This window comes from Tenrec ecaudatus, chromosome 7, assembly GCF_050624435.1.
Source record: "Tenrec ecaudatus isolate mTenEca1 chromosome 7, mTenEca1.hap1, whole genome shotgun sequence".
NCBI classification, from domain to species: Eukaryota; Metazoa; Chordata; class Mammalia; order Afrosoricida; family Tenrecidae; genus Tenrec; species Tenrec ecaudatus.
In genome coordinates this window covers 54,656,565-54,683,662 of record NC_134536.1, presented here as the reverse complement: position 1 = coordinate 54,683,662, position 27,098 = coordinate 54,656,565, and the positions used below count along the sequence as shown (strand labels likewise).

At 41.3% G+C, this 27,098-nt stretch overlaps 1 protein-coding gene across 3 annotated transcripts; it reads right to left on the bottom strand.

Moving 5' to 3' along the window:
• Positions 1–483: 483 nt before the first annotated feature.
• On the bottom strand, positions 484–25,626 carry GPRC6A (G protein-coupled receptor class C group 6 member A). 3 transcript variants are annotated; one of them, XM_075553961.1, is made up of 6 exons: positions 25,433–25,626; positions 24,001–24,304; positions 19,268–20,101; positions 9,305–9,523; positions 3,316–3,439; positions 484–1,595 (listed from the first exon to the last, which is right to left on the bottom strand). In XM_075553961.1, exons 1-6 carry the CDS (start codon positions 25,624–25,626, stop codon positions 484–486), a joined length of 2,787 nt encoding a protein of 928 aa, XP_075410076.1. The 3 variants fall into 3 exon arrangements, with proteins under 3 accessions (XP_075410076.1, XP_075410078.1, XP_075410077.1); XM_075553963.1 differs by having other exon boundaries at positions 19,790–20,101; XM_075553962.1 differs by lacking the exon at positions 9,305–9,523.
• Positions 25,627–27,098: the final 1,472 nt, after the last annotated feature.

The following is a 27,098-nucleotide window of genomic DNA, read 5'->3' as shown; positions in this document are numbered from 1 at the left end:
GAGCATGCAAGCATCTCAGTGCTGGCAAGGGTCTCCGCGTGACTTCTCCAGCACCTAGGGCTGCATCGGGGTAGGTCCATGTGACTTCTCCTCAGGAATGTCTCACAGGAAGCTGAGATGTCTTGCCAGCTGAGGCAGAGACGTAGCTGAGGCAGCTGCACACTGGTCTGACCATCAGAAAACAGGAGACCAGAGAACAAGAAAAGCAAGGCTCGACGAGCCATTTATTGCTCCACCCTTCAAGTAATCCCACATGTGTTTATCAACCAGGTTGGCAGAATAAACCTACCTATCGCATGGACTTTATTTGTTAAACAGGCAATTGGACCATGTGAGTGTTTAAGAAAAATTTAGGGCAGACTTGTTAGTAGCTGAACAAATACACAGGCCACATTTACTTGGACAGTAGATACTTACCTTAAATGTTAAGACCCTAGAAACATCCCCCCCACCTAGAAATTTGGAAATCCTTTAGGGCCTTATTCATATACTTGAAATCCTTTTACGAGGCAATGTTTTAGGGACTCTTAGACTATTTTCTCTGGATATATCTGCAAACACATGTGCCTGCAGACCTTTGCTTTTCTGTGAGGCTGCAGACTTGCTGCCGGAGCCGGGGTGGTTCCTTGTGATGTTGCTGATGGTGACGTCCAGAGACGCGTGGCTCACGGCAATGCTGCTCACACTGCGGGAAGAGTAAGTAAAAATCGTCTGGAGGAAGGCCGATTTCGTGTTAATCTCTTGCTTCCAAAGAATAACATAGCACTTGGGGAAAAAGGTGCAGCACAGAATCCCATAATTCGATATCAGAATGACGATGATCTCTACAGCTGGTAGGTACTTGCCAAATGTGTTGGCGTAGACAGGGATGAATGTGATCCAAGCTATGAAGTAAATGAGCATGCTAAATGTTATGAATTTAGCCTCGTTGTAGTTCTCAGGCAATTTCCGGCCTTTGAAAGCAAAGATGAAGCAAATGAGGGCCAAGAAGGAAATGTAGCCAAGCATGGTGCCAAATGCAACTATCGAGCCTTCTTCACATTCCAGGATAATGACTCTGGGCAAGGAGACATTCTCCTCGACGACAGGCGCCGCCAAAGTCAGCCAGAGGGTGCAAATGACAACTTGGATACCCGTGCAAGTGAGGATGATGGGTATGGGCTTATAGAGGCACTTCAAAAATAACTGCAACTTGGGATCAAAGCTGAAGGCTAGCAATATTTTCAAGGACTTCATCAAAATGCAGGAGATGCAGAGAGTCAAGCTCACACCGAAGAGCGTCTGCCTGGTTTTACACGTGAAGCTCTGTGGTTCTCCAACGAAAAACCCCGTGCTGACAAAGTTGAGGAAATGACAGAGGAGGATCACGTAGCAGACAGTCAGTCCCCCTGAGGATTTCACAACGGGTGTGTTCAGATTTCTGGTAAATATTATGCCAATGGCCAGAACAAGCAGGATTCCCAGTAGAGAGAGACCCAGGAGCAGGATAGCCAGAGAGTCACTCCAGCTGAGATACTCAACTTCTTTTTCATAGCACGTGGTGCTCCTCACCGGGGCCCAGTGTGTCTCGTTGCATACAAGGCAGTGATCCATATCTAAAAGACAGAGGCTACTCGCTTACTCTGTGAGCACTTTAATTGGGTGAGAGTCCATGATACTACAACTGAGATGCCTCCATAGGAGACCAGACTAGAAAACAGATAGAAACCATTGTTATATGGACTGCATGTTAACATAAAGCATGTGTAGAACTCAATGAGGGTAAGAGAGGAGGAGACAAGGTAAGAGGATAGGGGGAAAGAGAGAGCAAGGTCAAGAGCAAACACCAGCTAGACTATTAGTCACTTGGAAAAGAATACGCTCAGCTCACATCCAGGAGCTTTCTAACCTGCTTCTCTCTCCAAACCTGTTACCTGTCAATTCTCAGCCGGACGACTCCAAGTGCATCAGAGGAGAACTCTGTTCTTTAGAGTTTGCCATGGCTGTGATCTTACAGAAGTAGATTTTTAGGCCTATGTCTCTGAGTACCTCTGGGCGTATTTGACCTGCCAATCAATTGTTGTTAATCAAGCTCAAGCCATTTGCACCACCCAGGGTCCTCTTTCCAACAAGTATTCCTTTGAAAATCACCTTCCCCCACCTCTGTCTGTCCCTTGACTCCTGCTATCAGTGTCTGCCATTTTGCTCATTCGGTGCACATTAACTCGCTTTCTCCAAGGAGCGGGCCGCATCTGGTATTGTACATATAGATAAAATTAAAATCCCACATGACCTCAACCCCGCACTTTCCTCCAAACCAGTTCCAGGTGTCTATACTTGTCAATCAAAGTAATTTTTGCTGGTTATAAAAAGAACCCAGAGTGGTTCTTGAAAAACCGTTCTCTACCTTTTTGGGAAATAAGTGCTATATATTTCTCAGTGATTTTATTTGTCCCACTTGAGAGTCAGTTGTTAATTACTGTATTGCCTAGAAATGCCACCCCCCTACTACACCCGACCACATTATCTAATTATTTAGATAGCAAGATCCATCTCTGATTGGAGTAAATGGCCCTTTGTGAGACAGTGAGAACCTGAAAACTAGAATATTTGCGTAGGTATGCTTCTGCATCCTTGAAACTAGTGAGAAAAAACAATAGTTTCCCGGGCTCCTTCCAGCTCTGGCTTGGAATGCTTTGCCTTTAGGGAAAGTGCTGATAGCTCCTATTGGGCTGGTGATTTCCCTCTTGATATTTGAGTATTTTGTTCTGATCTGGTAAAATTGTCAAAGATAGGATTGACAAACAATCAGTTACTGGCACCTGATCTGTCAATAGTTGGTACCCTAGTCTCGAAGTAGGTTCTTTTTTCTTAGGCATAACAATTGTGTTTTTGTAGTAATCAGATCTACAGGGTTTTCACAACGATTTATTTAATCTAGGTATCTCTGGGTTTCTATCATTTGCTCATGGTAATAGAAAGTTATTTTACAATTCTAGTTATTTATTTAGGATTATGATGCCCCAATTACAAGACAGACATCTCTGTATGGAGATACATAGATGAATATGAGCAGTGTCCTATAAGAGTTGCTGGAGAGGAAATGGTGAAAGAAGGACATCTTCATTTGGAAGTGAAATTACTTTTATATAATTGTTATTTATTGGCTCGGTATGAATGATATTACAGAGAAGATTCTAAGATCAGGTGGAATCTCCTCAGAATTCAAATTAACAAGAGCATGAGAAACTTCTTTCTTAACAAATGAAAAACAAAACCAGCCTGGAATAAGTCGTTTAGGCGCACGGTACAGTGCGCTGAAGTAATTGTAATTACCTGTCTGGTTAGTGTAGTAGTTTTCGGGACAGTTCACACATTCATAGCAGCAAGTATGCTGACTCCTTGTAGTTTTCTTCATTTCTCCAGGACTGCATTCTTTGGAGCATCTAGATTGAACTTGCTATATTCAAGATGGAAAGAAATCCCACATAGATTAAAAACATCATAACTAGTTTTGATATACTATAAAGATATACTTAGTCAACAGTATTGAGAGCTTCGTTCCTATAATAATGTTGTTGTGAGGTGCACTGAGTTCACCCTAATGGCAGTGCCATGCACAACAGAATGGAATACTGTGCAGTCCTGCGCCGACCTCCCCGTGCTTCCTCTGCATGAGCCCACTGCTGCGGCCCCTCTTGAGGGCCTTCCTGTGTCCCCTCCACTTTACCAAGCATGATGTCCTTTTCCAGATGTCGGTCTCTCCTGTAAGATGAAGTCTCGCCATCCTTTATTCTTAGGAGCACTTTGGCTTTACTTCTTCCAATACGGATCTTTTAGTAGTCCATGGAACTTTAGGTATTCTTCTCCAGTGCCGCAATTCAAATGCATTGAACCTTCTACGGTCTTCCTGATTCCATGTCCAACTTTCACATGCATATGATGCAACGGAGAATAGCATGGGGTGGGGCCGGCGCACCTTTGTCCTCACAGGACCAGTCTTGCTTTTTCAGTACTCTAAGCAGGCCTTGTACAACAGATTTGCCTTATGCAATATGTCTTTAGATCTCCTGACTGCTGCTACCATGACCATTGATTGTGGACCCAAGTAAGACAACATTCTTAACGACGTCAACCTCTCCTCAATTTATCATAAATTGTGATGAGTTTATCACAATGTTGCCTATTGTTCAGTTGTGAGGATTTTAGTCGTTCCTATATTTAGTTGTAATTCATACTGAACACTAGAACACTTACTCTTCATCCTCACTTTCAGCAAGCAAGGGTGTGTCATCCGCATATCACAGGTTGTTAATAAGCCTTCCTCCAATCTGAATGCCACACTCTTCTTCATATAATCCAGCTCGTCTGGTGATTTGCTCAGCATATAGATTGGACAAGCATGATGAGAGGATACAAGCCTGACACACACCTTCCCTGATTTTAAACCACGCCGTATTCCCATGTTCTGTTCGTGCAACTGCCTTTTAATCCATGTACAATTTCTGAATGATCATAATGAAGTGTTCTGGGATTCCCATTCTTCTCAAGATTAATCCAGGGTATTGTTTTAGCCAAGCTCCATCTGATGTCAGCAATGATCCCCTTGTTCCACTTCTGAATCTGGCCTGAACTTCTGCCACTTCCAACTCAATCTTAAACTAAACTCGTGTGCAATATCAGTGAGAGCGTTTGAGCATTCTGCTGGGCCACTATCAGAATCGGCACAAACAGGGCTCTCTTCCAGTCAGTTGGCCAAGGAGCTGTCTTCCAAACTTCCTGGCCTAGATGAGTGAGAGCTTCCAGCCTTCTTGCGCTTTCTGAAACATTTCAATGTGTATTTCGTCCATGCCTGGAGCCTTGTTTGGGCTATTGCATTCAGCGCAATTTGAACTTCCTTCAGTACCATTGGTTCTTACGCACACGCCACCTCCTCAATTGGTGGGAAGTAAGCAAGTTCCTTTTGGTGCAGCGACTCTATATATTTTTTTCATCTTCTCTTGATGCTTCCTGCAACATTCAATTTTTGCCATCAACGCTTTCAAAATTACAATTTGAGGCTTGGTATTTTTTCTTGAGTTCTTTCAGTTTCAGGCATGCTGAGCATGCTCTCCCCTTTGAGCTTTGTAACTCTAGTCCTTGCACATTTCGTTATAATATTTGGCTTTGTCTTCTCAAGCTGTCCTTTGAAGTGTTCTCTTCAGTTCCATAAGGTCATTCTTTCTTCCATTTGGTTTAGCGTCTCTATGATTAAGAGCTAGTTGCAGAGTCTCCTCTGACATCCACCTTGATCTTTTCTTTCTTTCCTGTCTTGTTAATGACCTCTTGTTTTCCTCTTGTGCGATGGTCTTGTTGTTCTCCCGCAGCTCATTGGGTCTTCTGCCATTAGTGTTCAGTGGGTCAAATCTATTCTTGAGCTGTCTCAAAATTCAGTTGAGACAGACTCAAAGTTGTATTTTGACTCTTGTGAATTTGTTTTAATTTTCTTTAGCTTTGTCCTAAACATACATATGAGTGATTTGGTTGTCGGTTCCACAGTCAGCCCTTGGTCTGGCTTTAGCTGCTGCTATTCACCTTCTCCATTGTGTCTTCCCACAGATGCAGTCACATTGACTTCTTTGTAGTCCTTCTGGAGAAGTCCATGTGTATAGTTGCCTTTTGTATGTTGAACAAGTCATTGGTTTTTCAAAATTCCATCATATAATCTCCAGCTTTATTTCTATCACCAAGTCCATATTTTCCAACTACTCTGCCTTCCTCTTTGTTTCCAACTTTTGCATTCCAGTCCCCAATAACTACCAGTGCATCTTGATTGTATGTTTGACCAAGTTCCAACTGAAGTCATTGGTAGAATTCTTCAATTCCATCACCAACAGCTTTTGCGGTTGATACAGAAAGTTGAATAATAGTTGTATTGATCAGATTTCCTTGAAGGCAAATAGATATAATGTGATCACAGATAGCATTGTATTCCATGATGGACTTAGCAAGACCCTTTCTGACAATGAGCACCATGTACTTCCTCTTGATTGTGTTATTCCAGGAATGGTAAATTCATTGATTTTCTGATTCCAAATGGCCCATACCAGTCCATTCAGCTTACCAGTGCACAGGATATCGATCTTCATTTTAGACCACTTCCAGTTATCCTAAATTCATACTTTGCACATTCTAAGTTCCAATCATTGGAAGATTTTTGCAGCCGTTTCACTTACCTTGAGTCCTGCCTCATCAGCAGAAGAAGATCCTGAAGTCTCTACCCCCACACACTCCCTGTGGTCCACTCCCCTCCAAGAACTCAGCTCTTCTACACTCACAGTTCGAGTGCTCTCGGACCCGACGGGCCCTCTGCCAGCAGTATCTTCAACAATGTTCTGTTTCCTTTGTTTAGGTTTTCCAAATCTGAAAATGCTTTGACTCTATGCAGAAGATCTTCAGTGGCTTCTTCCTCAGAAGAGGGGAGCCAACTCCTTCTTTGTCATCTGTTCTTAGTCTGGAAGCTCCGTTGAAACCTGTTCACTCTGAGTGACGCTGCTGACATTTGAAATATCAGTGACAGCTTCCCACATCACAGTGACACACACACGTCACCGCAGCACGACAAACTGACAGGCAAGTGGTGGTGTTCCTTCAATGGACTTAAAAAAAAAATCTTGAGGTATGTGAACAACATTAAAAAATGTAAAATGTTTCACGTGAAACAAGTATGCTCCAGGCGGCACACTGTTTTGTCACATTACAAACATAAAATTATGAAAATTAACCCCTTGAGATGTTCTAACAGAGAAAGAAATGTGTAGGTTAAATGATGCTCTGGATATTTCTAGTTTACGGAACCCTGCTGGTTTAGTGGTTACGTGTTGGACTTTGAATCCCAAGGTCAGCAGTTTGAAACCACCCACTGCTCCTCAGGAGAAAGGTGATGCTTTCTACTCCCATTAAAACCAGTCTCAGAAACCCACGGAGGTTGGTCCATGGTGGGTCTCCATGAGGTTTCATTGACTCGAGGGCAGTGAGTGTGTTTCGATGTTAGGTGTTATAAAGAGTTCAACTATATATGAATATAGACAATGATAGCGATTTTATACTTACTAGAAGTATAATCAAGCTTGCAAAGGTACAAATTCAAGAACCATGTTAAATTTAAATCTAAAGAGGCACAATCATGGCCATGCTTCATTTAAAACTACTCTTAAAAGAAGTTAACAAGACAACTTTAGAGATATAAATCGAATTCTGTTTCTCCTGAGAATTTACATTAAAATTCTGCGATCACAATGTGAAGCATATGCAGCAACATTCTACTTTTATGCTTTTTATTTAGCTAATAAATTTTAGCTCTTCAGTTATGTTACTGTTTTTTGTTCATAGTCCTTTTCTGATGACATATCTTGAGATGAATCATGCAGTTGTTTGACTCCGAACTATTGGAAACCAGAGAGAATGGCTAAATGGGGCTTTCTTAAGACTCCCAAAACTGCTGCCTGTGCTGACACGGGAGCACAGTCAGAACTAAGTCATCTGTCTTATCTCTTGGAGATGTGAAAGATCCGGCCGAGAGGGAAAAGCAGCCAAGCTCATTGACCCTGTGTCCACAAACCCTTGCTTTCTTCTTCTGAACACAATTTGTTGACCTGAGTTCTCCACAAGCAGAATGTCTGCCTTGTGGATTCCCCAGAGAAAAATTTTAATCTGAAGCATTCACCCACTTAGAAGGTGATTAGTGGACACAAAAGGGTTTAACTATTAGGTAAAGCTGGATAGCATGAGGGATAAACGTACAATCTTCCTGCTCAGCAACGCTGTGTCCTTTCTCCACCCACCTTGAGACAGCAAACACACTTTAAAGTCTAGTATAGTTACGTACAATGATAGAAGTTGACATCCCTGGGTTGGAAGGCATTAGACAATGGCCTCAAAGATGCCAGTGATCATGAAGATCCTGTAAAGCTGTGCAAAGCTTTGTTACCTTGTACATAGGGTCACCGTGAGGCAACGGCAGCCATCCATTTTCTCGTAGGAGGCATAGCAGGGAATGGAATGCAGCAAACCCTGCTCTCATAGGCCTTCACTTCTGGTTGACAATGATGATAACAAACGAGCAAAAGGCACCAAGATGTAGAGAATGCTAAATAGTGATACATGCTAAGGATGAAATAAAGACAGGACAGTGTCTAAGAAAGGATGGGAGATGGTGCGATTTGAATTAGAGTATCCAGGGAAGAAGGCTTCACTGCAAGAGCGACGTTTGAGGCAAGGGCTGAAGAGAGGAAGTGGACCATGTGGACATACAGGGCGATTGTTACAGGCACGGGGAGCAGCAGGTATAAAGGCCTTTAGCTAAAAGCAAGAATCAGAAAACCAAACTTATGGCTCTCCAATCAACTCCAAATCATTGTGACCGTATAGGACAGGGTAGAACTGCCCCTATGGGTTTCTGAGAATGTAACTTTTTACAGAGCAAGAAAGGCAGGCATCTAACAGGAGGGAGGTGTGTGAGATTATACGAGATGGGTAAGAGTCAGGGAAAATGGTAGGCAATTGCGTCTTAGAAGTGTAGAGAGGTATTAAGAGGTATTGAGGGCAGGTCATGTATAACTCTTTTAAGAATTTCCTTTTACCCAAAAAAGAAACAAGGCGCTATAGACGGGCTTGCGGGCAGAATGTTACATTTCCCAGGGTTACTCTGGTGACTGTTTTGAAAGGACTCGTTGTGGGAGGAGGCTTTAGCATGGACTATACAAGTGAGTTGCTGATTTTTGAGATGGGGTTGTTTTGAGAGCATACATCTGAAGGACAGTTTTTGAGAGATAAGTTCAAGTGCCTATTCAGCATCGAAATAGAGATGCCCAAAAGACTGTTGCTTGTTTATTTGGGTTGGATAGAATTCTGGGGATCTTCAGTACAAAGAAGATATTTAAATCCACAAGACAGGATGTGATTACTAAAGAAAAATACACAGACAAGAGGAGCATCCTGAACAGGAGAAGGCCGATATAGAGAGAGTAGTGGGAATGAGAAGGTGTCAAAAGGGAAACTGTCCATTAAGAATGGCGTTATGGAAGCAAACAAGCAAAGCAGTTCATGACGAGAGAGAGTCCTTGTAGTGAGAGCTTTAACATGGGTTGAATTCTGTTACCCTAGCTTATGTTTATATCTTACACCTACTCCTTTATCTTCAGATGTATAGTGTCTATACTGTACAGTGAATGGGGTGAAAAACATTGAAGATCTTGGTTGAGTCCAAAATACTTTTGCAGTGAGGGACCAATTAATTCTGAATGAGTCAAGTTTAATGTTACAAAGCAGTCTACCACAAAGTTACCTTAAGAGTCCTGAATTCATTTTTTGTTTCTTGGTCTTTAAAGATGAAGACATCCTTCTGCAAGTCATATTCTGCCATCTTGGTAATCGTCATACGTCCATCCATCTCAGTCTCCTTCCAGAGCAAAACATCATAGCCAATGTTCAGATCCCCATTCGCATCAAAATGAAATGAATTATTTCCATCAGTGAATGTCAGATTTTTCAGCACGTCAAGTAACTATAAGAAACAAAACAGAAACAAACATTGAGTATGCGCTATCACAGTACTCATTATTCCAGTTTTACAAGGAATATTATTAAAATAATTTGAAGAAGGAAATACATTTGTATCTAGTAATACACCAGCTGGCTAAAAGGGGTTGTTGACCATATGGTAGCCATTTAACAATGAGTTCAACCTGAGTGTTAGCCGCATTTCTACCAAACCTTTGACAAGTGAATTTGGAAAAGCAAGTTAATTTCCATGGACGGTCACTTTGCTGGCCTGTCACAGTGGACCCTGAGCATTTGAGCATTTCAGAGTGTGTTACACCAGGAAGAAACCTGGGTTCTGATTTCGATTCTATACCTTATGGTGTGACCTGGATGGCCATAATTTCAGCTTCATAACATCATCTGTAAAATGAGGGTAATCAAACTTACTTAATTGGGTTATTTTGAGAATTAAATGTAAGTATGCATATGAGAGTTTAGCCTCCTAGCTGGAACAATTGAAAAGCTAGATATTGCTATTATCTGTGGTTCTCAACCTTCCTGATGCCTTGACCCTTTAATATACAGTTCCTCATGTGGTGACCCCTGCAATCATAAAAATTATTTTCATTCAAATTGGAATTTTGCTATGGTTATGAACCAGGCAACCCCTGTGAAAGGGTTGTGAGAGCCCCCAAGGTGTTGCAAGCCACAGGTTGAGAACCGTTGTAGGGGCATTTTGCAAATAAATAACAACACATATTAATATTCATCTCTGTGATGCCCTTTTATTCCATAACAACTCAGTGAAGTGAGTATACTCAGGATTACCTGCCTCTTTTCTTGGATGAGATTCCCAAGTACTAAGTGGTGAAGGGCCTTTAATAACATACAGGATCAGTAATAATCTACAAGTATAGAATAACCTGTGATAAATATAGTTTGATTATTTAACTGTTATATTTCCTATATTACATAAATACAACAAAATTGTTCATAAAATCTTCTATGTCAAATTATATTATTAGCTACATTTAATAACCACGTGGCTGCCTTTAAATCTTCTCTTATCTTTTCCTTTAATTACTACTTTATTCTCAAAAAAGTTATCAATACAGGTTCACAAATACTAATTATCACACATTATAGTTAAAACACTAAAAAATCTGATAACATCAGGGAAATGAAAACAATGTGAGTTTACACCACGCGCAGACGAAACCACGTGATTCTGAAGCACCCTGAACTGAGCAATAACGGCAGTTCTGACCGGAACCCGTTCGAAGGTTTAAGTTAGCATAGAGCTGTGACCTTACATTCATAGGTATTGGTACACGTAAACTGGGATTACAGCGTGTTTTCCTTGGTATAACTAACTTCAGGGATGTTTTTATTAAAAACCACATTCTGCTGCAACACTGAAAATGTTATGGACAGTCCTTCAGTCAGGTCACCTGGCGTGATCGCAACCCCCTCCCCCTCCAGTGACGCGACCGGTTCCTGTCACATCTAACACTCCCTTAATTCGAAATCTTCATTATTGTTCTCTCTGATTCCAGAGCAATCACAAATTACAGAGAGCAGGAACTCTCTCTCTCTCTCTCTCCATCACTGACTTGGTGTGAAAGGGCAATCCCAACCAGCAGATGTGGAGTTCCTCATCTCCCAAGTGGGGTCCGGGAAGATGGAGCTACAAGCAGCACTCTGCCTCTGGGAGTGCTCTGAGGAAGGTCCCCTCAGTTGGTGGCTGCGGGGACCTGGGGAGCCTGCCCTTTGAGACTCATTGGGTGGATGGGAGAGCCAGACTTTCTGCCTTGGCTCTCACATTTGTTTCTGGGATTGAGTGCCCGCTACAAACCAAATCCAAACAGCCACCTAGTGGGCTCCACTCACAGTGAAAAGGGCCAGATGAGTTTCCATTTTTGATTGAGATGAACTTGTTTGTCACTAAAGACTCCAAGTCCATTTCCAGTTTACTTTTCCTCCTCTCTCTCCCTCTCTCTTTCTCCTCCCCCTCTTTTTCAAACTACTTAAAGGAATCTGGAGAGATTTTGTAAAAAATGTACTATGCATGTTTACACAGCTCATTTCAACAAACAAAAACCAACAATACCCTATTAAACCCTCCATACATGGGGTCAGTCAACATTGAGGTTGGCAAAAGGCATGGTTCATTTTTGGCTTCAGACTGTCCTCGTGTGCATAGTCACCTCAGTGTCACCCGGTTGCTTCTGATGCATAGCACTCCTCTATTCTGAGGCTGCACATATTTCTGGGGGCAGGCAGCCTCATCTTTTTCCTGTGGAGTGGCTGGTGGGTTTGAACCACTGAACTTTTGGTCAACAGTCCAACACTGAACCAACCACATTATCAGGGCTCCTTATTGAGGCCTGGTAAAGTTGTCTCTAAATTTTATTTCTAATTTAATTCATAAGATGATTTAAAGAAAACAAAAAAAAAACTTAGAGCAAGGTATGTACTGGAATGTTACTCGTCTTGCTACCCGATGTGTAGTGAGAATTTGCACACAAGGCAGCTGGGATGGGAAATACTGAACTTAGAAATAAGCAGCCGTGGTGAAGGTGTCTGCAGTTGAAGTCACAATGGCAAAAACATGGGATTCAGTCCTGGTGCTGTCACCAACTTGGATACATAACTTATGCCTCAGGAACCCTCTCTGAATGCATTGGACCCCTGGCATGCAAACTTTATGATTCCATGTGACTTTTGCTGATCTCAAAAATCTAGGGAATGAAGCAAAGCGGATTCTCTTTCGCTTCTTTCACAGTTACTCTTTGATACAGTTTCCTTTAATTTTAAATGAATAGAATGTAAGAAAATAAAGCAATATTTTAGAGCAAAATCTATTGGCTGGAATAATCATGCCAATGTCTGACTATCGTCCCATCGATATCTCTAAATGAGTCTATCCCCATACCCCCATTCAAAAGCCACTGTGATCAAGTGCATTCTGACTTCTAATGACCGTGCATGGGGTGTCGGAGGCAGAGAGCAGGGAGCCTCAGCTTTCTGCCCTGGAGCACCTGATGGGCTTGCACCTTGCAGTTATCAGCCAAAGCTTACCCAACACAGTCATCAGGGCTCTTAAACAGGCTATACATTTTATTAATTCTTCTAACAAATATTATTTAACACTACTTTAAAAAAGAAAAATTAATATCTCGGTAACTAATCTCTATGGTGAAATAAGCCAAGCGGACCTTGTTCTAGTGATTGCCCAAGGGGAAAATTAAAGGAGCTAAACAGACAAGACAAATCACGTCACGCCTTCAAGATGCCCATTTCTACCTGGCACTGCTTTTTCTTAAACTGTTTCCTTAAGCAATGCATGCATATAAATTCTGGTAACTCAGTTCTGGGTGAAGCGTATCTTATTTCCTTCTTGTGTTTGAGCTACAATTTCCACCTGTGTTTTTTCCTGTATTTAATTAGGCTCTGACACATACACATTCTGTAAACAATGATAACATTCAATAATGTAAATAAACTGAAGCCATTCTCTGCTTGTTCTCACAGCAAAGAAGGTGGAGGCAAATAAAGCCAAACCTTCATTACTCATTAAATATGATAGAACATTTACTTTGGATCAAGGTAAATTTTGAACATTAACACTCTGGTTATTGTACCATTAAATGCTTTTTCCATCAATCATTCATTAGTTTTTCATGGAGACTCTGAAATTCATTATAAATTTGACACTAGGGAAAAAAAAGAAAAGTTTTTCATGGCCATTATTAGATATTTCTCTTCCATGCAGTAATGTCATCTTTCTAAGAATGCAAATCCCAGAACGTACCAGTTATGTTGTGGTTGATGTCACTTCTATTTTCTTAACAGCTGCCATCCAATCTATCCTCACAAATGGGCTTTGAGGAAAAGTATTTGTGTCAGTGAATTTGAGAAGAGCTGTCTGACATCTCTGTCCTGCTACTCAGCCTAGGTCCTTTACTTGTGTGAAGCTTTCCATGGGGCATTAGAAAGCACATTGGATGAAGGCCAGGGCAGGCAATTGCTAACTGTGTGCGCAAACGTGGGCCAGACTCTTCTGGCTGAAATCTCCTCCGTCACTATACTGCTGCAGGTCTGGGTCACCAACAGCATGCTCTTCCTCTTGCCACTTCGTTAGGATGGACTATACAGAAGAGGAGTCCTGTTGATCCACCAGCATATTGTAAAGAATCAAAATGTGGTGCACACCATTTCCACATTTGACTTCTGACTGGAAAGTAAGAGGCTCGATTCTATCCAGAGACTCTTTCCCACTAAAAGCAGCCACTAAAGTCTCCAGACACGGATCTACCCTGAAGTACTTGGGGTCACCGTGACTCAGAGTTGCCTCCTTGGCACTGCTATTGTTAGCACATCCAACCTTCCGAAGCAGTGGCTCTCGTTGTCCTCCTGACTGTCATGGCGTCCGTGCTGACGCAGAGCAACACAATGGACTGAGAGCTGCCCTGGGAGTTTCCGAGGCTCTCCAGCTACACGGGATAGAAAGTCTCACCAACACCAAATGACTCTCACCACAGCACAGCCCCACCTGACTGTTAAACCAGTACTTGTTAGATTGCTGCATTTGGATGACTGATAAATTCTTCAGACTCAGCATAACCACAATGAAATGCTTATGATGTCTTCTCCACACTAGCCCTCTACCTGTGTCTGTCTCCATCTCAATAAATGATAGCAGTTGCTCAAATTGCAATCATTTGCGCCATCTTTGTTACTTCTTATCTATCATCCTTTAAAGCCGATCTAAATGTAAATGACTTTCAACCTTCCTCCTGCCCATGTATACATTTCCCATCCTTTTGTCACCCTTGTAGTACAAAGCATCCTTTTTAATGCCTGACTGATCAAACTGATCTTTTCCATTCCAGCCATGGGTCTCTTTAATCAATTCACACTGCAGTTTGAATTCTATCTTTGAAATAGAAAACACCACCCTTTTGCTTACAAATATCTGTAATTCATTCTCCCTTGCTCTATCAAGTCTAAGCTTTGGAAGCTGTTTTAAAACCTGTTCTATTTGAAAGATGCTCCTGGTACTAGCATTGTCAGCAGCACCGCCAATCGCAGGAGCCTGTGAGAAATGCAGATTCACAGACCCCTCCCAGGAACTACTGAGCCAGCCCCTGCTTCTTTCTTCTTCTGCTTTTGAAAAAATCATTCTATTGAAAGCTCCCACAACCCTTATCACAATCCATCCATCCATCCTCCATTGTGTCAAGCACATTTGCACGTTTGTTGCCCTCATCATTTGCAAAACATTTTCTTTCTACTGGAGCCCTTAGTATCAGCTTCTCACTTTGCCCCCTTCCCTTCTCTACCCTCCCTCTCTCATGAACCCTTAATAATGAATAAATTGTTTATTATGTTTTCATGTCTTACACTGGCCAAACTCTCCCTTCACCCACTTTTCTGTTGTCTATCCCCCTGGGAGGGGGTTATATATAAATCATTGTAATTGGTTCCCCCTTTCTTCTCCCACCTTCCCCTTCCCCTCCTGGTAATGGCTACTCTCAATATTAGTCCTGAGGGGTGTATCTGTCCTGGATTCCCTGTGTTTCCAGCTCTGATTTGTACCCGTGTACACCAGCATCTGCCTTCTAATAAGATTTCCAGACAATTCAACAGCCCAATCTAATTAATATACAACTTCCATGCAAAAGTCCCTTCCTACGGTGACATTATCTGGCCCTTAGAATATCATGTTTTCTCTCTTTTCTGGGACTTTAATAAAGGTGTTTTCCTCCTCAAACTTCTACCTTGCTAACTCCTATAAGTTCTTCATATTTAACATAGGTGCCATGTTCTTTGGGAAATATTTCTAAAACCACTAATTCTGGATTAATAACTAATTCAGAATTAACTAATAATTCTGCTTCAGTTGTGTGTTCTCTGCCATTCTGTGTTTCTATGTAGCATTATATGCCTCATCCTGAACTGACAACAGCTCCTTGATCGCTTGATTGCATATTCGAGTGCAAAGAAGACTCCAGAACGGAAGGGATTCTTTCTGGCTCTCAGTAATAATTTCAGCACTCAGCACAGTGCCTGGAACATTGAAACAATCAACATACTCACATATTTGTTAAAGAAGCATATTAATAAGAGTGTGACATTGTCTTCTCTCACATACATCCACGATTAGTCTCTCAAGCATAAGCAACGAAGGGGCAAGCATGAAATCAAAACCACGAGTGTGTGAGGTGGGCTACTCATGCACGTGTGAGAAACGTGGAAACGTCTTTGGAAGTAAAACAAGAGGAACTGCGCTACCCTGAGTGCTACTCACAGATACCACCCAGTCTCAGCCCCAAGTTCATCTTCAAGCCCTGGGAAAACTAACTCCTTCAAAATTACTGGGCTCTCCATAGTCATTCAGAAAACACAATTCAAAAAGAATCCTCAACAAGACACCATTTGTTAAAACCCCAAGCCAAACCCGCTGCCGTCCGGTCGACGATCTTTAAAATGTAACGTCTACGCAGGTTTCGTCCTAGCAAGACCACGGGTTGCTGTACTCATCCTCCTGAATGGAGCCGCAGAGGCGCGTGCACGCGCGGATCAAAGAAGCAAGTCCGCAGCCATCAGTCCTCCTTTCCAGTCGGTTTCTGTTTGTTTCTAGATAAACAGGCTCTCAGGGGCAAAAAGAATGATCCCGGGATCCTGGTGTTTAAATAAACAGGTTAGTAGATTCGCTCCAGGCTCCTGGTGTTTAAATAAAACCGTTTAGTGGATTCTGCTTAGATTATACTTTCTCAGGTCTTAGAAGGGTTGAGACTTACTCCTGACGTACTTGCCCTGATCTGAGGGCGTCAGGAAAATTCTATGGCTTTTGTATGCCTTTCTTTGTGAGGCTCATTTTGTCCTTTCTGGATGATTGCTTATTCCTCCCTTCACCCCTCTTTTCTCCTTCCTAAAAATTCTACATAGTGATTTCATTATGACTGTCAACATGTCAGGTCAAAATTATTGGAATGGATTAGAAAAATAAGGCTGAATTTAGAGGACATTGAAGCGTGGTAGCCTTAGAAAGATAATTTATACTTTATGTTCATCTTCCATTAAAATTTTCAAACAAGCATTAAAAACACAAAACTCTAATATATATTCTTTCAAACAAGCATTAAACCAAGAGAGACAGTTTTAACTAAAAAAAAAAAATTACCGATAACTGCTTCTTTAGTCTTACCTCTTCATCAAGGACCCCTAGTGATGTAATGTTTAAACTCCTCATTGCTAATCAAGAATGAGCTGGCAATGGGCTTTTCATAAAGACTAAAAGGACCCCTCTCGAAACCGAAGTCACTGCCATCAAGCCAATTCCGCCTCATTGGGGCCTGGGTGACGGGGTAAATCTGCTCTTGGGGGTTTCCCAGACTGTAACTCTACGGGAGTAGAAAACGCCATCTTTTTCCTTTGGAAGAAGTGGTCTCGATCAGCTGACCTCATGGTGAGCAGTCCATAGCAGAACCTCTCCACCCCCAGGGCTGCTTTCTCAAAGTCAACAGCCTAAGAAGCCCTTGTGGCGCTTCTACTGGGTCACAAGATTGCTGTAAATTTGAAATCACTCAGCAACATACAAGAGCAATCCCTCTATTCGATTTTGGCCTTGCATTTGTGAAGTGAAAATTAACTTAAAAGTGAGCAATTTGCAGAGGGGTCTAGGGGAGGAGATGAGTCAGTCAGGGTGCAATGTAGCACCGATGAAAAATACAGCTTTCCCCCAGTTCCTAAATGCTTTCTCCCACAAACTATCATGATCCGAATTCTACCTTGCAAGTCTGGATAGAGCAGAGGATGTACACTGGTGCAGATAGGAGATGGAGGCACAAGGAATCCAGGGCGGAAGATCCCTTCAGGACCAGGGGTATGAGGGGCGGTACTGGGAGGGTAGAGGGTGAGTGGGTTGGAAAGAGGGAACCGATTACAAGGATCTACATGTGACCTCCTCCCTGGGGGACGGACAACGGGGAAGGGGGTGAAGGGAGACGTCGGAAAGGGCAAGATATGACAAAATAATAATCTATAAATTATCAAGGGCTCATGAGGGAGGGGGAGTGGGGAGGGAGGGGGGAAAAAGAGAACCTGATGCCAAGGGCTTAAGTGGAGAGCAAATGCTTTGAAAATGATGAGAGCAAAGAATGTACAGATGTGCTTTACACAATTGATGTATGTATGGATTGTGCTAAGAGTTGTATGAGTCCCTAATAAAATGTTTTTTTTTAAGTGAGCAATTTAAACCACTGTGCCCATTACATGCTCCACCCAAATGTAGGCTAGTCACCTCAAACCTCAGAGCTGGTGCTTTATTAAGAGTGCTTGGAGTAGCCGTGACTCGAGCAGAAGGAGGGTATCCTGCAAATGCGCGCATGCCAAGGAATCATTTGAGCCTTATTCCCTCAGAAAGTTAAAACAAATATTTTTGGAAGACAATTCTTCCTCCAGACATATTTGGCTTTGCACACATGTTATTAAAGAATGTCTGTGCCCCTAATGAGTATACTTATCATCATTTAAATAAGCAACCTACTTTTAAATGCTCTGCTCCTCTCAGTACATACACATGGGCATCTTTCACTGTAAAGGACAACCCCAAGCTTTCACTGGAGTTTCTGCCAACTAATCAGAGGGAATAAAGAGAAAGATTTCTCTTGGCCACGATTACATTTAAATGTGCGTGTTAGTGACACTGCTGTGTTGGCCCAGCAACGTTCCATGGGAGAGCATTTCTGTTCCACGGAGATCACCTGGGGTTAGCAGAAATCACAAAGGGCACAATGGAAAGCAGTGGGCTTGCTGGTAGAAGACTTGGATTAGAGTCTTATTTCTAGTACGTTCTGTCTCTAGTTTTCTCATTCCTAATAGTTAGGAATCATAAAAATCATGAACCCCACCTGTTGCTAGCCAATCTCTTCTGATTTATGACAACTTCTTGTGTGACAAAATAGAGCTGCTTCATAGGATTTCCTTGGCTGTAATTTCACAGAAGCCAATTGTCAGTTGTCGGGCCTTGCTTCTAACGTGACCCTGGGAGAGTCCAAACCATTGATTTTTTGGTTAGCAGCCAAGTATAAATTACTTGTGCTATTCAGGGCCCACCCCATCCTCTAAACACACACACACACACACACACTCCAAAAAAAAGGCCAGCCTCACGGCAGTCAAGTCAATTCTAACTGTAGTGACCCAATAGGACAAAAAAAGGACTTCCCCTTGGGATTTCAGAGACTATAACTCTTCATGGGAGTAGAAAGTCTCATTTTTCTACTGTGGAGTGGTTGATAGTTTTGAACTACTGACCTTGTGGTTAGCAGCCCACTGAGTAACTACTATGCCACCAGGGCTCCCATTTAGGGTCCTAGTGATAATAAAAATGGTCATTAAACTTGTCTGGTCCAACTCCTGTGTTTGCTAAGAATATTAAAAGAGAACATTTATATGTCATTGGAAAAACTGCAAAGTCTAATGTAAATCTACAAGCACAAACAAAACAGCATTGTCAACAGAAACTTCTTGAGAAAAGGAAAGTACGAGCTTTTCAGAGTAAGGGGTGAGGTAAATGGCAACCTTCTGTAATCCTCAAGAAGGGTGAGCTGTGATAGAAATCCAGGTTATTCAAACACTAACGGCGTCTTCTTATAAAAGGGTTAACATTAAGAGCAGTTCATGTAAATCTATTGAGGAAGGGAGGGGATGGGGGAAATGAGGATGGGGGTTGGTTCTTGACCCGGTGAGTTCGTACCTCCCATGGCTGAAAGGCGTTGGGGTTGTGACAGTTCCGAGCTTGGCACAGATCCCGAATGGCATAAGCAAGAGCAAACACTGCAAGCTGCATACTGTGAACCAGGCCTGGCTGAGAATAATCCTGCAGGAAGCCATTTCTCAGGGAGAAGTTACTTGTTATCACCACGTTGGCCAGTGAGCCTAATCGCGGAGATGGATTGGAAATGCATGCACTCAACTCGCTGCCGTTGACATCTGCACAGGCGGACAAGAGCCTGATATACTCATCGAAGGCTTTGTTATCGTCCTTGGGACGGTTATGCAGATTTTGAAGAAAGGACTGGAAAGAGGACATGTTCCCTCTTCTAAAGGCAAACCCCACAATTTTGCCAATCCTTCTCACATTAGGAATGGTGGCAATCTTGGTGGCAGTTGACCAGCTATCACTAGCAATCCAGATCTTATTTATATTCTTCTCAATGGCTTTATTGAAGAGATTGAAAACATGAAATTGCCTTAGAAATACCACGATGACATTGACTTGGGCTTCTGCAATGATCTTCTCAAGTGTCTGATTGATCCTGACTTCAATGGCAGTATCTGAAAGGAAGGCTGGAAAAACCTCTCTGAAGGCTATGCATACATTGTTGGCAGCTGCCTGAACTGTGAACGTGTTGAGAGCTAAACGTCCGTAGTCGTCATCTGTGGTGATCATGCCAATCCAGTTCCATCCAGATTTCTGAATCAGGTGGGCTATTGCTTTTGTTTGATAGAAGTCACTGGGCACCGTCCGTAAAAATGAAGGAAAACGAACTTTGTCACTTAGGATTTCTGCAGTTGATTCATAACTGACCTGGAAATTGACAGAATCTTTTAGTTATGAGTTTCATGTGACTGCTCATGTTATGTGCTCCTCTACTTGATTTCTTTACACATCTCTAACCTTTCCCTAAATTCCCTGGTCCTTTTCATCCCTTCGGTTCAATGAACTTCAGTTTTGCCGATCGCTCATGCCGTGATACTTACCACCTTGCCATGGCTTTAGATCCCTTGGTCTTTAAAAATTCCTTTTGGTGTTTAGCCCTTTAATAGTGTAGACTATATTTTCTATCTCTATCTGTATCTTTAACTCTCTCTCTTTCTACCGTGTATCTCAGCTCAGGGTTAGCAGCAGCTATGATCTAAATATTAAGAGGTTGGTAGAGGAAAAACTGGAGCCAGACTAAGAAGCAAAGTGCCTCTGCGAACATCTAGTCCATCAGAATCAGAATGAATTCCACGGCCGTGGGCTAATGGGTGCAAAGCTTTGCCTGATTAGACCTGGTGGCCCTACTAGGTAAGTCAGACAGCTTACCTCAAGGTCAGCGATTCAAACTCACCAGCCACTCTGGAGGAGAAAGATGAGGCTTTATGCTCCCATAAAGGAAGGTATCCTCTATAGGGTTGCTATGGCAGTAGCTTACTTTGGGTGTATATGTTTACAATTTCTGTCTAATTTAGAACTTTTGTTGTTTTGTTAGGCAGGATAAATCATCCAGTCAAGTAAGCAAGGTGTAGAAAACTTTTTTCTTTAGGGCCAGTTAGAAAATATTAATGCTGAAGGGGGCTCACACGTGATATGAGTTGCATATTATTTGTATTTGTTGTTTTATTTTACTTTTATAACCCTTTAAAATGTAAACAAACAAACAAGCAAAAGCACTATCCTTGTAGCTTGGCAACAAAAGCCTTGGGAGCCCCATTTAGCCTCCACACTGCAGTTTGCTGAGCCTGCTGCAGTCAAGAAAGCACCAGGGTTTGGGGGAAAGATCCCTGGCAGCAACCCTGGTGGTGCAGTGCTTAAGCACTGGGCTGACTGCAAGGTCAGTAGTTCGAAACCACCAGCAGCTCCAGGGCTTTCTACTCATTCACAATGTCAGTAGTGTCGCTCTGAGTTGCCATCAATTCCACGGCAGTGAGTTTGGTTTTGTTTGGTTTTTGGAAGGAGCCCTGCGGTGGTGTGGGTTAGGCTTTGGGCTGTTAATCTCAAGGTCAGCAGTTCAAACCCCCAAGCTGCTCCATGGAAGCTGAAAGACGCGCCTGTCTTCACTCATAAAGATTTAGAGTCTTGAAAACCCCATGGAAGGTTGCTATGAGAATCAATTTGATGACGGCGGATTAGTGTGTGCTCCACTTGGCCTGCTTCCCAGCTGTGGTGGCTTTATGGCAGGCACTGTTTTTAGAGTCCTTAGCTGGAATAGCGCTGTGCCACTTGCCCAGTCCCAAATAGAATTAGGCTTTTTGCTAAAACATTTTTAAACAGCTATAAAAAGAAAAAAAAACCCCAATGAAACAATACTTAACAGATACCACTCGTGAACCACTTCAGCGTGAACATTTTATGCCTGGCTCTACAGCAAAAGATTTCGGATCCCGGGACTAGAAGATTGTTTGAGTAGATGATTTATCTACCTACTCACAGCACTCACTAAGAATGGGACGAAGACAAATACACTTTGGACTCAAAGTGGTAGCACTCTGATGCCACTCAGTCTCAAAAACTCACCGTCCATCTATTTGCTGGCAAAGTCAAAGGCCTCTCTTGACCAATAAAGAGAAAACGTAAATGGACACCGGAGCACGGCAGACATTCACTTAGTGCTGACCCTGCTGTGCAGCTGCACTGTAGGACCTGACCCTGTGTGGAATTTCCCTATCCCTTCCTTTCCATGCTGCCGGCCATAGAAGGGACGCTTTTGCACCTCTCAGCCATTGCTAAATTCATTTATTTTTCCTACTTGACAATTAACTAGGATTGTGTGTACTCTAGAGTCTACATCATGGGTCGGCAATCTTGTGAGATAGGAGAGCCAATCCTGTCTGTCACAACAATTTTAAAATTACTCAAGACCCAGAAATATATTTTCACAAACAAATGAAATTGCCATGATATAAATAATATCCTGACATTTTTTTCAATTTTACTTCAAAACTACATGTATGTACTGAAAGATCTGCATATGACCTGTGAGCCAGTTTGCCAACCCCTAGTCTATATTATCTGAGGCAAAGCCTTATCTCTGATGTCACTGGGGAATTTTTGTTATCATTAATCTTGTTATTGAAGACTTAGACTTTCTCTTCTTTTGTTTTTGATCCAATCTTACTTAAGTCTCATATTGCTGCCTATCTACAATTTACATGTTTAAATTGTTACAGCATAATAAAACAGTAAAAAAAATCATCCAGTCACCAAACATAATTTATCAGCTATACCCTTACCTCCTGTTTTCTTCCATCTTTTGGACCTGTATACTCATTGCAACTAATTATAAATAATTTAAAATCAAATTAACTTGAATTATGTCCTTAGTACTTTTTTTTAACACATCATAATGATAACATTAGTTTCTATAAATGATCCTTTCTGGTGGTTTATATCTTATTGGATTTCTAGTTATTTTGTAATTTAAAATAACTACTGTGAGCACAATGAGCATTACTTTTGCCTAGAGTTAGCTTTCTTTCTTTTCCTTAATAATTTTATTGGGGCTCATACAACTCATCACAATCCATACATGCATCCATGTGTCAAGCACATGTGTACATCTGTTGCCATCATCATTCTCAAAACATTTGCCTTCTGCTTGAGCCCTTGGTATAGTAAGCTTTCATTCTTTAAAAATCCTACTTGTCTTAACTGCTTGTTTTAAAAATGTAGATCATTTAACACTTCTTTGATAATTCAGAACTTTTTAAAGAAATCATCACTAATATATAATATAATCTATCAAGATTGTTTAAGGTTATATGACCTATTTACTTATGTCCCAGCAAGTTATATGTTTTAAGTTCTTATGCATATTATGCTATATATACTTTTCCTAGTTGCTCACTTCTATAATATGACTATTTATTGGCACTAAGAAACTAACTTTTGCCTTCTTATCTCCCTTTGGCTTAGAAAGCAAGGAACTGGGCAAGTTATAGACTGGTGAGCTATGAAGATAAATAGATTCAAAATGAAAGTCAAGGACCTTCTTTGGCACTGAGTAATGTGCAAGAACCGATACATGGGGTCTCTACTCCCTGTTTTAGATTTTCATGGTTATGTTGACTAATATTGTGGTTATCAGCTTAGAATACCCAGAGATAAGAATCTCCATAGGCCCCATTGAAATCCTTCCCTTCACCCTCGGAAGAAATGTGAGACATGCTATGGCTTTCAAGGTGCTCTTGACTCTGTCACAACAAATGCATCTCTCATCCTCCTCCTTTCTGCTCAAACTTAGTCAAAATCAGCTTTAAGCATATTCATGGCAGATTCCATACTTGGAACCTGTTGCTTCCTCTGCTTAGATACTCCCACTCATCTCTGTGTTCCCTGCGTGCCTCTCCCAGTCAAGCCTCGGGCTCGATGTTCTTCCCTTGAGAGATCTTCCTCTCTGACCCTCAGACCCCTTTGACTCCTGCTCCCTTCACCTTTCTTAGTGTCATCATGTTTTGCAATAATGTCGTGGCATTTTCAGATGTTTGTCTTTTATCCACATCCTACTGTACACGGTCAAGAATTAGACATGATAGATTGAGGCAAAAATACCCATCAAATACTTTTTCCACTATACTGTCTGTAATTGGGAACAACTTGTATTGACTGGTGAGAAAGCACAATGGAAGTAAAACCAACTGCTTCACTGATTCTCCAAGTTTACTCAGAGCCTTTCATAATAATGAATATGACCAAGACATGTATGGAAATAGAGCAAAACCTACCTGTGGTATGAGCTGTAAATTCAACATCCTGGAAACGGCCATGGTTATTTCTGAGTAGCCAGCACCTATGACTGCCTTAACCCTGGGCGTGTAGCTGGAATAGTCACACTTGAACTCCACAACTTCTCTGGGGCAGTTGAGGTTAGAAAGAAACCTGAGAACAGCTGCCATGGCCACTGTGACTTCTGTACATGTATCATAGATTTCATACCCCAGTTTGACACCAGATAATAATGTCGAATTATTGATCATCTCAATGCTGTGTATCATAGCAAGAGTTTGAAGAAAGATTGATATCTCAAAGCTGTTGGGAAAAAATATTTGGGGGAATTAATACATTTTTTGCAATCAGAACTCTTCTATATAATCTTGCTATCTCCCTTTATTCATAGTTCTGCTTCTAATTAAAAATGCCTGGTCAGTGAAGCCCACCTGTTGAAGACTAAATTTATTTATTTAAAATTATTTTTGAGAGAAATATTTGTAAAAGATAGCTAGAAACCACTCAATTTACTAAACTTACAATAAAGTATATGTCAAATGATTAAATATTTTTATGGTGAATTTTGGGATCATTTTTAACAATGGGCCCTATTTTAAAAATTAGTTGAATAATTAGATCTCATCATTTTATTATTGTCAAAATGCTTGCATTTTAGACTGATTGGGGTTATTTTGATTTTCTGATTCTAATCTGTCGTTGAAAACAAGATAACACAGCTCTCAAGAGTTGTATCTAGAACCATTTCTAGGTCAAAGCTTAAGAGCCTTCCCTTAGATGAAGTGCATTATCTAATTTTAAAGCAAAGCTTTTTCCACATTCAGAGAACTTTTTCAATTTACTTCTTCATTTGTGAATTTCTCAAATATTTGGTTACTTGATTACTGCTTTACTGTTATGTTTACCTTATCCCCTACTGCATGAGAAGGTTATAGACATTGCCTAGTATGGAATAGTAACTTGCTGAATTTTTTTAATTTAGAGAGTAGGATATTATTGATCAAGCTTTGATAGTAGAAAGTTTCATTTTAGTTAATTAATAGTAATGAGATATTAAAACCATTTGAATAAAACTAACCATGTGGATCTTATAAATAAGAAGTTTGGAGAATGAACATTAAGATTTTAGTTTTCAGGAAAAAGAGAGAAGAGAGAAAGTTAAGGATCTTGGTTGCCTGACAATTAAATCTTATAATATTTTCAAAGCCTACCATGTTTAAGCTACATAAATCAGGATCTGTCTAAACCAGTCACCCGTGTATCTTCAGTGACAGGATAGGGTCTGGGTCATATAGGCATTGAATAAATACTTGGTTCATTTAACATGAGTCTCATCTATCTGGAGGAGCTAAATTTATGAACACATTTTATCTATGCCGATCTTCTGGCATGATCTTGAAATCAAAATGTATTTTCTGAGGCTTTACTCACCCAACACACTTCTGGATTTGTGGTCTTCTGGGATATTCTTCCGGGGACATCATTTTTTCATGAATGGCAAACAAACCTCCGATCATGACATGTCCTGGAGAAGTGGCAGCCACAAGGTCATCCGGGGTCTGGCAAGGTTGGGAAGTAGCAAGAATAATCACCAAGCAGGTAATCAGTATGATCAATAATGCCATATTTCGTGCTGATTTGCTCACTTCGTGAGAGTTCTTAGGTATCACTAAGCTCATAGAAGGTTCACCCGGTTCCTATTGCCCCTGTAAACATCAAGTCAAACAGGGACAGTGCCAGGACACCAAATATGCAGGTACTCGTGATCGTCAAAACAGCTCTTTCACCTTTGAGAGCACTGTGTCTGGACAGAGCAGATGTGTGTGATCATAGTCACTCTAGGTTAACACTGATACAAAACAAAACAAACAGAAAACCCAGACATCGCTGTGTGATGACACCCCCTCCCTGATCTATTGAAGGCATTGGGTCCGGCTGGCATTGCTTTTGAAGATGAATGTAGACTCTTCAGAAGGGACGCGTTAGAGGAACTTTTCCCACTTCAGAAACAGCTCCGTATTTCCAACATGATCACATTCACCATCCAAAGCCTTCAACATAGTTTGTAAACATTTTACAAAACATAACGTCATGATTGTATTTTTCTTAAAAAGTTCCAATTAAGAAACAAAATACAGTTTACATTTGATATAAATAAGTAGGCTTTTGTGGTCCTATTCAAAACTCAAAATGAGATGACCAAAGTGACTGTCACAGAGTGTCATAGATCATTTCCACAGTTGCATTACTTTTATTTGATACATTCAGGACTAATTTCAGGCTATGTGTTCTTGTTTTTAGGTGCTGGCAAGTAGGTCCCACCCCATCGTGACCATATGTACAAGAGAATGACACACAGCCGGGACCAGCACAGTTGTTAGGTTTGAGCCCAACAACTTGTTCGTTAATTGGTTGTACTGTAGTGGCTTGTGTGTTGCTGAACCTATGAGACAGGTATACTAACATGCCAGCAGGTTATCCAAGGTGAACAGGTTTAAACAGAGCTTCCAACAAACAACAGACAAGAAGAAGGAATAATCTGTCCACGTTTGAGGAATTAGTCACCCAGAAAGCTTATGATTAGCAGCAGAACATGTTCTTAAATACTTATAACTCTGAACTAACAAGGGTATCTCTTGGGTTTTAATAATAGATAGATCTGTGACTTTGGCACTACAAAGAAAAACTTTAATTTTAAAATTTATCCCCCAAACTCAGTTTTCAAAAATTGGATTAAGAAGGAACATCTTAATCACAAGTAGTTCAAGGTTCAATAAAGTCAAGTCCACTTTGTTTGATGAGGAGCAGATAAATAAAGAAATTTCAGAAAATAAAAGGAAATGGTGGTCAACATGACATGTTTTATTTCTCATTTGTAGTGGAGTGAAATTCCTTAATATGGCTCTTCTACCCAAGCCTCTGTAACTCCTACCCAAAGACTGGGTGAAGCTATGCAAATAAGGTGTGTGAAACATTGAAAGAGGGGATTGGTGGGTTTCTGTTACTACCAGGCCTGTCTAGAAGGAGGTGGGCCATCTTTGATGAGCCATCTTTGGACCAGCAGTCGAGAGGAGAGAACTGGAATAAGAGCGTGTTC

Coding starts and splice junctions, on each gene's coding strand:
- GPRC6A (XM_075553961.1), bottom strand. CDS start 25,626: ATGGCATTATTGATCATACTGATTACCTGCTTGGTGATTATTCTTGCT. Junction 24,305..25,432: donor CAAATCCAGAAGTGTGTTGG/GTGAGTAAAGCC, acceptor TTTTCCCAACAG/CTTTGAGATATCAATCTTTC. Junction 20,102..24,000: donor ATTTACAGCTCATACCACAG/GTAGGTTTTGCT, acceptor GTCAATTTCCAG/GTCAGTTATGAATCAACTGC.